We start from the raw sequence: 16,184 nt of genomic DNA, 5'->3' as shown, positions 1-16,184 counted from the left end.
ACACAGTTTGTAAACTTGACATTGTCTGCACTTATGAACAGTATAGGTTTTGAGTGTAAGCTGGTGGTGCTGCTATTTAGGTATGTACACAAGCATGTACAAAAAGCAAAACAAAGAAAAGCAAAGCAGTTGGAAAGATACCGCCCGTCTCAGCTGTCATGGGTGAAGAAGGTGCATTTTGTATCCATGATCCTTTGCAAATGTAATCTGATTTGGGGACTCAAATTAAGTATTCAACATGTGTTGTGTGTGCCCGTCCATACCATCTTCATGGGTTGTGTGAGCACCACTCCGTACAGCCTGATGAGGTTCTGGTGGTCCAGGCAGTGCATGGCATTGACCTCGCAGATGAAGTCGTCCAACGCCTCCGGCTGGCTCAGCATGTCTGTCTTCAGACATTTGACCGCCACAGTCAACTGGAGAGAAAGATGGGAGACCATGTTAGCAAAATGCGAAATCAAATTCCAAAGGGAAAGCTATTGATAGCCAGTTGCACTTACTAACAGTCTGGAGGCCGCAGAACAGCCTTAAACAAGGGTCTCCTTGTTCAATAGAGCACCAGGTTGAACTTCCTGAACAAGATTATTTTTTACTTTATTGTTTGTTGTACAAGTTGGCCTGCCTTACACGCTAATCTAAATGCTGTTAAGGACAGCGGCAACTTGCTGAAATTATGAGGTAAATTATTCTAAATTATGCAGTAGGATAAAAAAGACGGGAATGGAGGTCCTACTACAGCATAACATAGGAGATCAGCTGATCTTATTTCCATTAGATTGGTGGTTAGCCACTGGACTAGATGTTCTTTGGCCCTCAAATTCAAATCTGGACCTCAAAGCCAGTTCCACTGCTTATTTTCATTCTTTCCCTCAAAATCAGGGAGTGATTGAGACCTGGGTCACCATGTAGGTGCAATTCATTATCAGTATAGTATCCACACACAGTACAGTATACACAGTACAGTATAGTACCCACACACTACACTCCCACACCCCAGTCCCTCTCACCACTTTCCCGGCGGGCGTGAACCACTCGCCCCTCTTGACCACCCCGAAGGAGCCGTCGCCAAGCTTCTCGAAGAGAGCAAGGTCCTTCTCGCTGATCAGACAGGTGAGGGCCTGGTGCTGGGGGGGCTGGGACAGGGACTGAGGACCCCCCTCAACCGCTGGGGGTGGCGTGGGGGACAGTTTGCGGAAGGAGGAGGTGGGCGCCGCCTGCTGGAAGTCCCCGCCATCCGGACGCTTCCCACTGAACACCTGGAGAAAGAGAAGAGAGAGAAAGAGAGTGTTAATACAACACAAAAAAAAACATATGCTCCACTCTTACTAAATTCTGTAAATGAGTCTTTGGGTGCTCTAGCCCAGGAGTTATCCTCCACAGGATCAGTGTCCCAAAATCGGGACAGTTGCTGCTCAATATGCGATATGTGACTAGAATGGTGTTGTAAACAACAGCCAACTTTCCAGGATAGACATGTCTTATATCGTCAGAAAGCTTAAAATTACTGTTCATCTAACTGCAGTGTCCAATTTACAGTCGCTATTACAGCGAAGAAATACCATGCCATTGTTTGAAGATAATGCACAACAAAACACTTATCAAGGCAACTGGTTCGATACATTCACCTCTGACAGTAAATAATCTACTTATATTCAGTAATCTTGCTCTGATTTGTCATCCTGAGGGTCCCAGAGATATAATGTAGCATAGATTAGTTTGATAAAATACATTTCTATATCCTACCCCGATCCATGTTGTATACAGCGTTTTGAGTGAATTCCAACTCTTCCAACAAAATGAAATCTAAAAATTGGCAAAACGTTGTTTAACCCGGTTATGTTCGGTTTCTGTGCAATCCTCAGACACTCCAGAAGGCAACCAAACTTGTTTAATCATTCTACATTACGTATTGGCTACACAACACTTCAAATTAGCCCATGAAGGTCAGCCATTATTATGCACCAATGAGTCGAGCGGTGTTCACATGATTGACAGTGTTCACTTGGTCCAATGACCACCTATCGTTTTGAAACATAGCTAGCTAGATAGCCAATGATCTGGGCTTTCCAGAAGAATGTGAACACCCTTTGTACGACAAACATCCATCATGCTAGAGCTGTGCGCAACAGTTTCATTTTCATGTGAAAGCAAACAGGACGCACGGTAGTTTACATTATGCAGCTGTTCGTTCTCTTCTACAAACTTTTCTCAAAACTGAAAAAGTTCAAAATGGCTACTGATAGTGGAAAAGCTCGATCGAAGTCAAAATATACACATTTTGATGAGATTATTGCAGAAACTTGTCGTGAGAGCGACAAAAAAAATGAATGGATCAGAACGAATGAGTGAGCACAGTTTTGATTCCAGTGCGGAATAAATGTTTTTGGAAGGAAAAGGTCCAGCAAGTAAAATAAGTTTTTGCTTCTCATGCTAATGCAGTTAATTTAATGGTTGCATATTCATTTGAGATATTTTTCATTATTTTGCAATATCCCTGATCTTACCTGTGCACATAACGATCCCTTGTTTTTAGGTAGGTTATACATAATATATCTCTCACACACTTATTCACCCTTAATCAAACCAAATGTTCTCAATTTGAGTTGATGATTAATCTCCTCCACCCATTTTCTTTCCATATTGCATCAACAGTTGTTTTTTAATCATATCTCTGTCTCCCTTAATTTGGTTTTCATACAGATGTTCACAGTCAGACTGTTGCCCAGGCTCCCCCTTATGGATAGATCCAAAACTTCACTAGCTATTCTGGCAGTTGGCATATCCAACAGTCTATTTCAACGTCTCACCATACACGCCTTCCATCTCACCTCACAGGATTCCCAGCCTATGTCCACTGTTATTGCAAGTATAGGGTGCAAACTTGTGGACACCTAAAAAGTAACTTACTGCTCTGCATGAACATGTTTGTTTTTAAAATACCTCTTGGCACCCCACACTCGTGCTAAATAGTCCTAGAATGGGGGACATGCATGTCTGATAAAGTTTGGAATACGCAGCATAACCTATATCTTGTGAGTGTTTTTGTTTTTCCTAAACTCCCCCAAGAGCTCTACTTGCTGAGTCGGCCAGGGCAGATGGTCCGTATAGAAAGGTAATGTGTTCATCAATAAAAATACCCAAATATTTATAAATGCTATTTTCACCAAAACAAAACTGAAAAAGACTTATCTTAGTAGCTGGTTTTCTAAAGATGCATTATCTGTGTTTTTGTCTGTTAATCATGTCTCCATCTTTTACACCAATTGACTGCACGTAATAACATGTTCTGCAGGTCTTGTTCAGGGTCTGCCATCAAAATAATATAATCAGCATATAAAAGAAAACTTAGCATTTCATCATCATGTCTTACTCCAATATTTAACTGTTTAATTTATTTTTCCAAATCATTTATAAACAAAGCAAACAAAATCGGTGATAAGGCGTCTCCTTGTTTTACACCCGAAGGTGTGGGAAACCAATCTGTACAATATTCATTAACACGCACACAAGCAACTGGTGCTTTGTAAAGAGACTGGATTGCTTGATAACATTTCACATCTTTAACAAACTATAGACTAAAAGATCCCTATTTATAAAATCAAAAGCTTTCTGGAAATCAATGAAACATGCAAAATAGGCTTCTCTTCATGTAATCTATTACTAATTACAGGCTCTGGATTTACGAAAATCATTTTGGTCTTCCACCAGAATGTTTTGGTGTAATGAAATTATAATTAGCCTATTGTTGAGGATGGATAAATATAATTTATAAACTGTACTTAATAAACTTATGCCACTATAGTTCAGTGGCACTCTCTGATAATTTTTTGAAGATTTGGGAATGGGATTCACAATAAAATTCTGCCACAGACAGCTCCTCATTTAAGTATGGGTTACATATATAAGAGGGTTCTAACATTGTATTTTCCAGTTTAGTCCTCAGGGAACATATGTCTTTATAAAATGAATCCTCAAAACATGCCAAATTTTCATTACATGAGAACAAACTAGCACACCCCTTCTCACACTCCTTAAGTACCTGTGTAAAATCAGAACTCAGCCCCCCTGCTCTTCCCTGACTTCCATTGGAATTTTCTTATGTGGTTTTGGTCCTAACTTATTTATTTGGCTCCAAAACTGTTGAGGATATCTTGTCTGTAATTCCTCAAGGTGTAATAGCTGCCCTCCCTGATATCTCCATCAAATACATGCTGTTTTCTCTTAAAACTTCTTATGGCTAGGCTCGACAACATAGGCAGCGCGTGAAATTCAAAAATATTTTTTTTGAAATATGTAACTTTCACACATTAACAAGTGCAATACACCAAATGAAAGATACAATTATTGTTAACCTGTTGTGACAAGGGGGCAGTATTTTCATTTTTGGCAAAATAACGTTCCCAAAGTAAACGGGATATTTTGTCAGGACAAGATGCATATATGCATATAATTGACAGCTTAGGACAGAAAACACTCCAAAGTTTCCAAAACTGTAAAAATATTGTCTGTGAGTTTAACAGAACTGATATTGCAGGCGAAAGCCTAAGAAAAATCCAATCCGGAAGTGACTCATGTTTTGAGTGCTCTGCGTTCCGATGCCTCCCTATTGAGCAGTGAATGGGCTATCAACCAGATTCCTTTTTGTACGTATTTCCCAAGGTGTCTACAGCATTGTGACGTAGTTTCACACCTTTATGTTGAAGAATACCCGTAAGCGGCTACATTGCGCAAGTGGTCACCTGATGGCTCTCAGAGTGATTCTTGCGTAAAATACAGAGACCATTTTTCCTCTCGCTCCTACTGAAAAACCAATTGTCCCGGTGGATATATTATCGAATAGATATTTGAAAAACACCTTGAGGATTGATTCTAAACAACGTTTGCCATGTTTCTGTCGATATTATGGAGCTAATTTGGAATATTCTTTGGCGTTGTCGTGACCGCAATTTCCGGTCAATTTCTCAGCCAAACGTGAAGAACAAACAGAGCTATTTCGCCTACAAAAATAATATTTTTGGAAAAAAGGAACATTTGCTATCTAACTGGGAGTCTTGTGAGTGAAAACATCCGAAGCTTTACTGATTTTACCTTTACTGACTTTACTGAGTTACCTGCTGCTAGCTGGACATAATGCTATTCTAGGCTATCGATAAACTTACACAAATGCTTGTCTTGCTTTGGCTGTAAAGCATATTTTGAAAATCTGACATGACTGGATGATTAACAAAAGGCTAAGCTGTGTTTCAATATATTTCATGAATAGGAATATTTTCTAGTAATATTTATGTCCGTTGCGTTATGCTAATTAGTGTCAGATGATGACAATGATCCCGTTCACGGAATGGGAATTACAACAAGTTAAACTACCCATTGTGTCCGGTTTCAAAAAGGCTTTACAGCGAAAGCACATTATATGATTATGTTAGATCAGAGCCAAGTCACAAAAACACACAGAGCCATTTTTCCAGCCAAAGAGAGGAGTCACAAAAAGCAGAAATATAGATAAAATGAGTCACTAACCTTTGATGATCTTCTTCAGATGACACTCATAGGACATCATGTTACACAATACATGTATGTTTTGTTCGATAAAGTGCATATTTATATCCAAAGATCTCAGTTTACATTGGCGCATTACGTTCAGTAATGTTTTGCTTCCAAAACATCCAGTGATTTTGCAGAGAGCCACATGAATTTCCAGAAATACTCATAATAAACATTGATAAAAGATAAAAGTGTTATTCACAGAATTAAGGATAGACTTCTCCTTAATGCAACCGCTGTGTCATATTTTTTTTCAACTTGGAAAAAGCACACCATGCAATAATCTGAGTACGGCGCTCAGAGACCAAACCAGCCAAAGAAATATCCGCCATGTTGTGGAGTCAACATTAGTCAGAAATAGCATTATATAAATATACACTTACCTTTGATGATCTTCATCAGAATGCCCTCCCAGTTCCACAATAAATGCTTGATTAGTTCGATAAATGTAATAATTTCTGTCCAAATTCCTCCTTGTTGTTAACGCGTTCAGCCCAGTAATCCATCTTCATGAGGCGCGAGCACTAGGTCCAGACAAAAAGTCCAAAAGTTCTGTTACAGTCGTAGAAACATGTCAAACGATGTATAGAATTAATCTTTAGGATGTTTTTAACATAAATCTTCAACAATGTTCCAACCGGAGAATTCCTTTGTCTGTAGAAAAGCAATGGAACGCGAGCTACCTCTCAAGTGAACGAGCATCACGAGCTTTTGGCACTCTGCCAGACCACTGACTGACTCAAAGAGCCCTTATGAGCCACTCCTTTACAGTAGAAGCCTCAAACAAGTTTCTAAAGAATGTTGACATCTAGTGGAATCCATAGGAAGTGCAATTTGAACCCATAGACACTGTGTTTTTGATCGGCCAAGCTTTGAAAAACTACAAACCTCAGATTTCCTACTTCCTGATTGGATTTTCCTCAGGTTTTCGCCTGTCATATGAGTTCTGTTATACTCACAGACATCATTCAAACAGTTTAAGAAACTTCAGAGTGTTTTCTATCCAAATAAATAATATGCATATATTAGCAACTGGGGCTGAGTAGCAGGCAGTTTACTCTGGGCATGTTTTTCATCCAAATGTGAAAATTCTGCCCCCTATCCCAAACAGTTTAACAAATGACTATGGAAGGAGGACACATCTTTACCCCATGTGGACTGTTCAGGTGGCAAATAGCATGAAAACACAACAAAACAAAAATCTGACTCCCTATGTTCAAAGCTCAAACCAATAATTCCTTCTATGGCTTTATCGATAATTAAAATTTTATATGCTTTATATGCATATCAGACTTTATACATATTCCCACTCCCCCAGAGTCCCTGCAGGCTTTCCCATGAGTGTGTCTGTTATGTCCATACCATACATACCCTTCAATATCAATAGTTTCTTGCCAACGCAAATGCGTTTCATTTATTGAGATAATGTCTCGGTTTAAGGATTTTAGTATTATTATTCATAATTTATTGTTCAATGAAGTCCATCCATTAACATTCCAATGTTCTATTGAAATCAAATCTCATATGGGATGGGAAGCCCTTCTGTATGTAGTATGTCTGTCCACCCCATGTCCTTGTCCGCGTTGTCCTTCTGGTGATCTCGTTTCATGACCTGTCTGCTTCCCATGACAAAATAGTCATTTCTTCCTGGTATTTCTCTCAGCAGCGTCTTGAAGTTCAGTTCTATAAGGTGATCGATGTGGGACTTGGCTGATCGAAGGAAGACTTTGTTATAATCAGGATGGTCTCGCAGCTTTAGTTTTTTCCGTAACAGAGCCACTTTCTCCTCCACAGACCGACACTGCACCTTCACAACCCAGAGACCTTTACCTTTCTCCCTCATCCTCTCAACTGCAATCACCTCTGTTTCGCAGCCTAGGCCTACTGATATCAACTGGTTCACATTAGAGATTAGGTCCTCGTTTTCATCAGCTGGCAGTCCTGCCACTATGATAGACACGTCTTGGACTCACTTTGTTGTTTTCGCAGCGCCTATTCTCCCAGATTCTAGGAATTCTACACGGGACTCCAGACTAGTGGTCGACCGATTATGATCTTTCAACGCCGTTACCGATTATCGGAGGACCAAAAAAGCCGATAATGTATTTGTAACAATGACAACAATACTGATTGAACACTTATTTTAACTTAATATAATACATCAATAAAATCAATGTAGCCTCAAATAAAATTAAATGTTTTCAATTTGGTTTAAATAATGCAAAAACAAAGTGTTGGAGAAGAAAGTAAAAGTGCAATATGTGCCATGTAAAAAAGCTAACGTTTAAGTGCAAGGTGGTTAGAGCGTTGGACTAGTTAACTGTAAGGTTGCAGGATCGAATCCCCTGAGCTGACAAGGTAAACATCTGTCATTCTGCCCCTGAACAAGGCCGTCATTGAAAATAAGAATGTGTTCTTAACTGACTTGCCTAGTTAAATAAATGATAAATAAAGGTGTAAAAAAAAAAATATTTTTATTTTTTAAATTGGCCAAATCAGTGTTCAAAAATACCAATTTCCGCTTGTTATGAAAACTTGAAATCGGCCCTAATTAATCGGCCATTCCGATTAATCGGTCGACCTCTACTTCAGACGTCCAACTTCAAGAGGTATGTGGTCTTGTAGCTGCTTGTTATTATTCTCGAGTCAGGAAAGTTGTATGATCATCATGAATGGCTTTCTCCAAAGATGCACGTAAGCTTTCAACTTTACTATTCAATTCCTTTTTCAATACTCAGCTTCATTTTGTCCCTATTTAAAAAAAAATGTACATAGACTCCTTATCTCTGTCTTGAGATTAGCCATGCTATTGGCACTTTCTTTCTTTGATAAATTCAGCTCCATACTTTTCTCACAACTGCATAGATTTCTACCGGAGTCCATATGTTTTTACCAGTTAAGTGTTTCTGTTATTGCTGTTCAAGGTAACGTTAGATAGCCAGCTAAATGTAATGCAAGTATGTCTACTGACTGTCTTTTACCCTCTTGGGACTCAGACTTCAGCTACCTCCATTTATGATTCGATCTCTATGTTTTAAACTTAGAAAACATTTAATTAAAAATGTTTGAAATAGTTTGGTCCCATAAAGAAGCAGCATCGTTTTTCACTATGTGCACCTGTTAATTGAAATGCATTCCAGGTGACTATCTCACGAAGCTTGTTGAGAATGCCAAAGCTGTCATCAAGTGTGCAAAGCTGTCATCAAGGCAAAGGGTGGCTAGTATGAAGAATATCATTGTTTAACACTTTATTGGTTACTACATGATTGCATATGTGTTATTTCATAGTTTTGATGTCTTTGATATTTTTCTACAATGTTGAAAATAGTAAAAATAAAGAAAATCTCTTGAATGAGTAGGTGTCCAAACTTTTGACTGGTACTGTATATGTTTATAGGTATGTGCTGTGTATTTGATGTATTGATGCAGGGCTCACCCCCTGATAAAATAAAGGTTAAATTCTTTGACGCTACCCATCCCTGTCACAGGATCATTTGTCAGCAACCGTTGAATAACATAGCGCCACAGTCAAATAATATTACTAAAAAATATCAATATTCATGAACTCACAAGTGCAATATTGCAAAACACAGTTTAGCCTTTTGTTAATCCACCTGTCATCTCAGATTTTGAAATTATGCTTTACAGCGATACCAATCCAAGCGTTTGTGTAAGTTTATTGATAGCCTAGCATAGCATTATGTACACTTAGCATCAGGAAGCTTGGTCACGAAAATCCGAAAAGCAATCAAATTAACCTTTTACCTTTGATGATCTTCAGATGTTTTCACTCACGAGACTCCCAGTTACACAACAAATGTTCCTTTTATTCCATAAAGATTATTTTTATACCCAAAATACCTTCTTTTGTTTGTCGCGTTATGTTCAGAAATACACAGGAAAGAGTGGTCACGACAATGCAGACGGAAATTCCAAATAGTCTCCATAATGTCCAGAGAAACATGTCAAAACTTTTTTAGAATCATTCCTCAGGTTGTTTTTAAAATACATATTCGATAATATATCAACCGAGTGTGTGGGTTTTTCAATAACACCGGGTGAAACAATGGCCGCTTTACTCCGTAGCGCAAAACTCACTCTGAGAGCCCCCACTGATCCACTTGATCTTTCAAGCTCCAGGACCTCAGCTGGACATGACTGGAAAGTACAGCCCCCTTACTTCATCTTTTCCAGATGTTTTTATCCTTGTCAGTTCTTGGTTCGCTGGTGTCTAACACCAACAAGTATGGGGCTAAGAAGCAAGTAGGCAAGAAAGAGGCATGGAAGCCCATTTCCATCCAATTACTATACTGTCACATCTCACTTGTCATTTACATGGGGCTTGTGAAGTTGAAAAACCTGAAGGACTACTGGAGAAGCTGAAGACTACCAACTGCCTTTCCCCACCACTGTCATGTCTTCTAACAGGTTTCTGACTATTTCATGGGCACTTCATATCAGTGACTCACAAGCTGACAGTGACAATGAGAAGAAGAGAGGCACAGCCAGCTTTGCAAGGCTCTGCAAAATCAAACCTCTCTACTCCAGCATTGTTGAGGCCTGCAAGACCCATTTTCAGCCCGCCCAGAACCTGTCCATAGATGAGGATGATAGTCTTAAAGGCTAGAATTGGTCTGAAACAATATATGCGTAACAAGCCAACAATATGGGGTTACAAACTGTTTGTTTTGGCCGAATTCTGTGTGCCTACACTTGGAATGTCCTTGTTTATGATGGGAGATTCATCTCAGCCATGGGTAATGGACTTAGTTATGATTCCATTATGGAAATATTGGATTTTACACTGCTGGGGATGGGCTACAAACTGTTTGTGGACAACTTTTACACAAGCCCTAATCTGAAATAGCAGTGCTGGCCATCTTTTCCATACAAGTGAGAATAATTTGTTGTTCACCATTAAGATATACACTCACCAGCCAGAGTTCCCGAAAATTGATGGCTACTACAGACAGTGAGTCTGTAGCCGTGGCTTGCTATATAGGGCAGGCAGACTTGCATTGAGGCATTTAGTTACTGGTCGATTGAACGTTAGAATGGGCAAAATGAGTGACCTAAGCAACTTTGAGTGTGGTATGATCGTCAGTGCCTGGCGCACTGGATCCATTATCTCAGAAACAGCTGCCCTCCTGGGCTTTTCAAGTGCAACAGTGTCTATCTAGCATTTACAGGGAATGGAGCAACAAACAAAAAACATCCATTCAGCGGCAGTCCAGTGGGTGAACACAGATCGTGAGAGAGGTCGAAGGAGAATGGCAAGAATAGTGCAAGCTAACAGGAGGGACACAGTAAAACAGTGACGTGCAGAATGGAATCTTGGAACACACAACTTGTCGATCCTTGTCACAGACGGGCTATTGCAGCAGACAGGTTTCACTCCTATCAGATAAAAACAAGAAGGGGCTCCAGTGGGCCGACACTGGACAACTGAGAAGTGGAAAAATAATTTCTGGAACATGACAGCAAGTTCAGTTTACCTGAGTGGCCTGCGCAGTCCCGAGACCTCAACCCAATAGAGTATCTATGGGATGAGATGGAATGGGCTGTTTGTAGCGTAAATGTACCGCTGTCCAATCTACAGCAATTAGCTGAGGCCATCGCATCAGCATGGACCATCATTTCCGACACCTTGTAGAATGCCCTGATGAAATCTGGCTGTTCTGGAGGAAAAGGGGGGTCCGGCCTGGTACTAGATGTACCTTGTGTATATCCATATGGAACAGTCACAAAAGACAAGAGCAGGTTTAACTTTAGTGGACAGCCAAGGTATTACTTTACTTGTATTTTATTATTAAAGCAGGGAGTCCCATTGAGAACAACTTATTTTTTTCCAAGGCAGCCTTGCACTTTGACCTTTGACCATCCAGCGCCGACAGCGATGGCCGCCTCGCTTCGCGTTCTTAGGAAACAATGCAGTATTTTGTTTTTTTATGTATTATTTCTTAGACTGTTACCCCAGGAAATCTTAAGTCTTATTACATACAGCTGGGAGGATCTATTGGATATAAGTCAACTTACCAACATTACAACCAGGAATACGACTTTCCCGAAGCGGATCCTCTGTTTGGTCCACCACCCAGGACAATGGATCAGATCCCAGAAGGCAACCCCAAAACAATGGCGCCGCAGAATGGGCAGACGGAGTGGTATTCTGCTCAGGCTCCGTAGACGGACACATCGCCCACTGCTCCCGAGTATACTACTCGCCAATGTCCAGTCTCTTGACAACAAGGTAGACGAAAACCGAGCAATGGTTGCCTTCCAGAGAGACATCAGAGATTGTAACATTCTCTGTTTCAGGAAAACATGGCTCGCTCAGGATAAGTTGTCAGTGTCTGTACAGCCACCTGGTTTCTTCACGCTTTGCGCTGACTGAAACAAACATCTCTCTGGTAAGAAGAAGGGCGGGGTGAATGTCTTATGATTAACGAGACATGGTGTGATCATAACAACATACAGGAACTCAAGTCTTTTTGTTCACCTGACCTATAATTCCTTTACAATCAAATGCCGACCGCATTATCTACCAAGAGAATTCTCTTCGATTATAATCACAGTCATGTATATCCTCCCCCAAGCAGACACCTCGATGGCCCTGAAAGAACTTCATTGGACTCTAAGTAAAGTGGAAACCACATATCCTGAGGCTGCATTTATTGAATTTGGGGATTTTAACAAGGCTAATCTGAAAACAAGGCTCCCTAAATTTTTATCAGCGTATCGAAAGCGCAACCCGAGATGGAAAAATTCTGGATCATTTTTACTCTATCTTCCACGACGCATACAAAGCCCTCCCTCGCCCTCCTTCGGCAAATATGACCACGACTCCATTTTGTTGCTCCCAGCCTATAGACAGAAACTAAAACAGGAAACACCGATGCTCAGCCCTCTCCTGTACTCCCTGTTCACCCATGACTGCGTGGCCATGCACGCCTCCAACTCAATCATCAAGACAAAACGACAGTGGTAGGCTTGATTACCAACAACGACTAGATGGCCTACAGGCAGGAGGTGAGGGTCCTCGGAGTGTGGTGTCAGGAAAATAACCTCACACTCAATGTCAACAAAACAAAGGAGATGATCGTGGACTTCAGGAAACAGCAAAGGGAGCAGCCCCCTATCCACATCGATGTGACAGTAGTGGAGAAGGTGGAAAGTTTTAAGTTCCTCGGCGTACACATCACAAACAAACTGAAATGGTCCACCCACACAGACAGCGTGGTAAAGAAGATGCAACAGCGCCTCTTCAACCTTAGGAGGATGAAGAAATGTTGCTAGTCACCGAAACCCTGACAAATTTTTACAGATACACAATCGAGAGAATCCTGTCGGGCTGTATCACCGCCTGGTACGGCAACTGCTCCACCCACAACCGCAAGGCTCTCCAGAGGGTTGTGAGGTCTGTACAACGCATCACCGGGGGCAAACTACCTGCCCTCCAGGACACCTACACCACCCAAAGTCACATGAAGGCCAAAAAGATCATCAAGGACAACAACCACTCAAGCCACTGCCTGTTCACCCCGCTATCATCCAGAAGGGGAGGTCAGTACAGGTGCATCAAAGCTGGGACTGAGAGATTGAAAAACAGCTTCTATCTCAAGGCCATCACTAACATTGAGTGGCTGCTGCCAACATACTGACTCAAATCTCTAGCCACTTTAATAATTAAAAATTGGATGTAATAAATGTGTCACTCTTCACTTTAAACAATGCCACTTTATATAATGTTTAGATAACCTACATTACTCATCTAATATGTATATACTGTACTCTATACCATCAACTGCATCTTGCCTATGCCGTTCGGCCATCGCTCATCCATATATTTATATGTACATATTCTTATTAATTCCTTTACACTTGTGTGTATAAGGTAGTTGTTGTGAAATTGGTAGATTACTTGTTAGATATTACTGCATGGTCGGAACTAGAAGCACAAGCATTTCGCTACACTCGCATTAACATCTGCTAACCATTTGTATGTGACCAATAAAATATGATTTGGTTTGATTTAGTTGTACAGTATTCAAAGAAGGAGAGTAACATTGGTTGCCTGTGTGGAGGCAGGGTGGTAGGACCGCATCACCTAGTTGAGTTGAGATAGCTCAATGAACGTTAGAGTTGAAAGACATGCTATCTGCTGAGGCATTTTGTAAAGGGGAGACACGGGCTTGTGCTGTGTAGAGGGGAAGTGGGCCTGATATTGCCTTCCCTGTTTCCGTCTCCCCCATTTCTGTCTCTGTATCACAATCCCCCCACCCATCTCCCTCTATCTCGTTTCTTCCTCTCCCTAGCCCTCTCCCCAGCCCGTTGTGTGAAGGGTCATTCTCCTCACTCTCTTCACTCCCTCCCCTTCTTCCCCCTGCCAGCCAGTGTGTGTGTGCTGTAGCAGGTGTGTGTTGAGGAGAGCCAGGGCTCAATTATGTCCAGCGCCCCGAGGTCGGCTCACTTCGCCAGGGGTGCCACAGCAGGGAGGGTGCAGAGTGATCCCTAGCCTGTTATCGTGATATGGGGGGTGATGTGGGCAGGGGTGTATGCATATCCACACACACACACTTGTACAACTAACCTTGTGGGGACACCCAATTCAGTCCCATTCAAAATCCTATATTCCCTAACCCCTAACACTAAACCTAACCCTAACCCGTACTCTTACCCTAACCTTAACCCAAAAACCTAACCTTTAACCCTAACACTAACCCTAAAACGGACCCTCCTAACCCTTATTGTAATTCTAACCCTAACACTAATTCAAACGTTAACCCTACAAAAAAAAAATAGAAATAGCATTGACCTCACGGAGACAAATAAAATGTCCCCAGTTAGTCACATTTTAGTTTTTGTTAGTTTACTATTCTTGTGGAGAATAGTTAAACACATCCACAAACAATACTGCCACAAACATGAACCAACACACAATTACTACACACGCATTAACACAAATACAGGAGCATGCACGCAAGACACATGGCTGAAATCAAAGCTCAGACACACATTAGTTAACACAGAATTAACAAACACACATGCATACACAAAATGCTATATTCCCCAATAAATCCACGATGTTCCATTATCTTTATGAGAGGAAGAAGGAAACTTGAAATTTGGCTTAAGAGCAAGCAACAGGCAACATTATTAAGCCTGGTTCCTCTAGGTTTCTTTCTAGGTTCTGGCCTTTCTAGGGAGTTTTTCCAAGCCACCGTACTTCTACACCTGCATTGCTTGCTGTTTTGGGTTTTAAGCTGGGTTTCTGTATAGCACTTTGTGACATCAGCTGATGATAAATACATTTGATTGATTGAACATGGCAAGAATTAGACTGCCGATCGGAAGAGCATTCGTTAGAGCACCCTATTAGATTAAAGCCTTGGACTTGGTTAAAGTGGAGGCAGGGGCTGAAGTATTAGGTAGCAGGGAGACCCAGTGTCAGTGAGTGGGAACAAAAATCAAGCCCCTTTCCTCCGTGTCTAAAGCTAGAGTTGGATATTACTGGCTGAGGGGATTTTTACAGCTACACATGTCTGTGGTGTGGTGTGTGTATCAATGAGTCTTCTTCAGTGTGTGCGTGTATGTCTCGGTGGTGAGTCTGGTGTTCTAAATAGGGGATGGGACAGTTTTTTAAATAGTGAAGATGGAAGACCAGCACACAACCCTAAACTAACCACGCACACAGATAGCGGTACACACAAACAAACACTCCGAGCCCCCCCCCACACACACACACACACACACAAACACAGTCAGTGGCTGAGGAGGCAGATTATTTGGACGGGTGGTTGGTGCCAGAAGCGGAAACAAACACGTGTAATTTTAGAAAGCTATCATCTCCTCAGCCTGGCTTCATTCTGGCTGGAGCGGCCAACACTGCAGTCTGCATCCCAGAGGCCTACTAGACATCAGAGAGTGACATGGCAGTGAGTAAGTGTGTGTGTGTGTGTGTGTGTGTGTGTGTGTGTGTGTGTGTGTGTGTGTGTGTGTGTGTGTGTGTGTGTGTGTGTGTGTGTGTGTGTGTGTGTGTGTGTGTGTGGTTATTCAGCAGACAGTTTGGGGCACAGTTCAGAGTTATAGCCGACTCAGGGGTCATATGCAAACTCAATTGACAACGATAGTGTCAGCCATGCTGTATGTGTGCATGCATTAGTATGTGTGCACTGTAAGTTTGTGAGCATACTAGAGTCTGTCCGTCTCTATGCGCTCTGTGTACACTGAGTGTACAACACATTAAGAACACGTGCTCTTTCCAAGAAATATAATGACCAGGTGAATCCATGTGAAAGCGATGATCCCTTATTGATGTCACTTTTAAATCTGTTTCAATCAGTGTAGATGAGACAATAAGCATTGAGACAATTGAGACAATTGAGACATGGATTGTGTATGTGTGCCCTTTAAAATATTTAAGTGTCTCGAACATGGTATCCTCTGACACCGCCTGGTATATAGGTCCTGGATGGCAGGAAGCTTGGCCCCAGTGATGTATTGGGCCGTACGTACTACCCTCTGTAACACCTTATGGTCGGATGTCGAGCAGCTACCATACCAGGTGGTAATGCAACCGGTCAGGATGCTCTGGACGGAGCAGTTGTATAACTTTTTGAGGATCCCGTGCCAAATCCTTT

General features: G+C 41.4%; 1 protein-coding gene across 2 annotated transcripts in view; it reads right to left on the bottom strand.

The window, feature by feature from the left end:
- LOC135516445 (activated CDC42 kinase 1-like) overlaps positions 1-16,184 on the bottom strand; it is a 112,815-nt gene that overhangs the window by 20,442 nt on the left and 76,189 nt on the right. For both annotated transcript variants that reach the window (XM_064940774.1, XM_064940782.1), the window contains exons 4-5: positions 1,008-1,256; positions 264-416 (exon numbers count right to left, since the gene is read on the bottom strand). In XM_064940774.1, coding sequence (XP_064796846.1) covers positions 264-416; positions 1,008-1,256 — 402 coding nt within the window. The remainder of the gene's footprint in view (positions 1-263; positions 417-1,007; positions 1,257-16,184) is intronic.

This window comes from Oncorhynchus masou, chromosome 3 (genome assembly GCF_036934945.1).
Source record: "Oncorhynchus masou masou isolate Uvic2021 chromosome 3, UVic_Omas_1.1, whole genome shotgun sequence".
Taxonomy (NCBI): domain Eukaryota; kingdom Metazoa; phylum Chordata; class Actinopteri; order Salmoniformes; family Salmonidae; genus Oncorhynchus; species Oncorhynchus masou.
The sequence above is the reverse complement of the archived record's forward strand: the minus strand, read 5'-3'. Positions and strand labels throughout refer to the sequence as shown.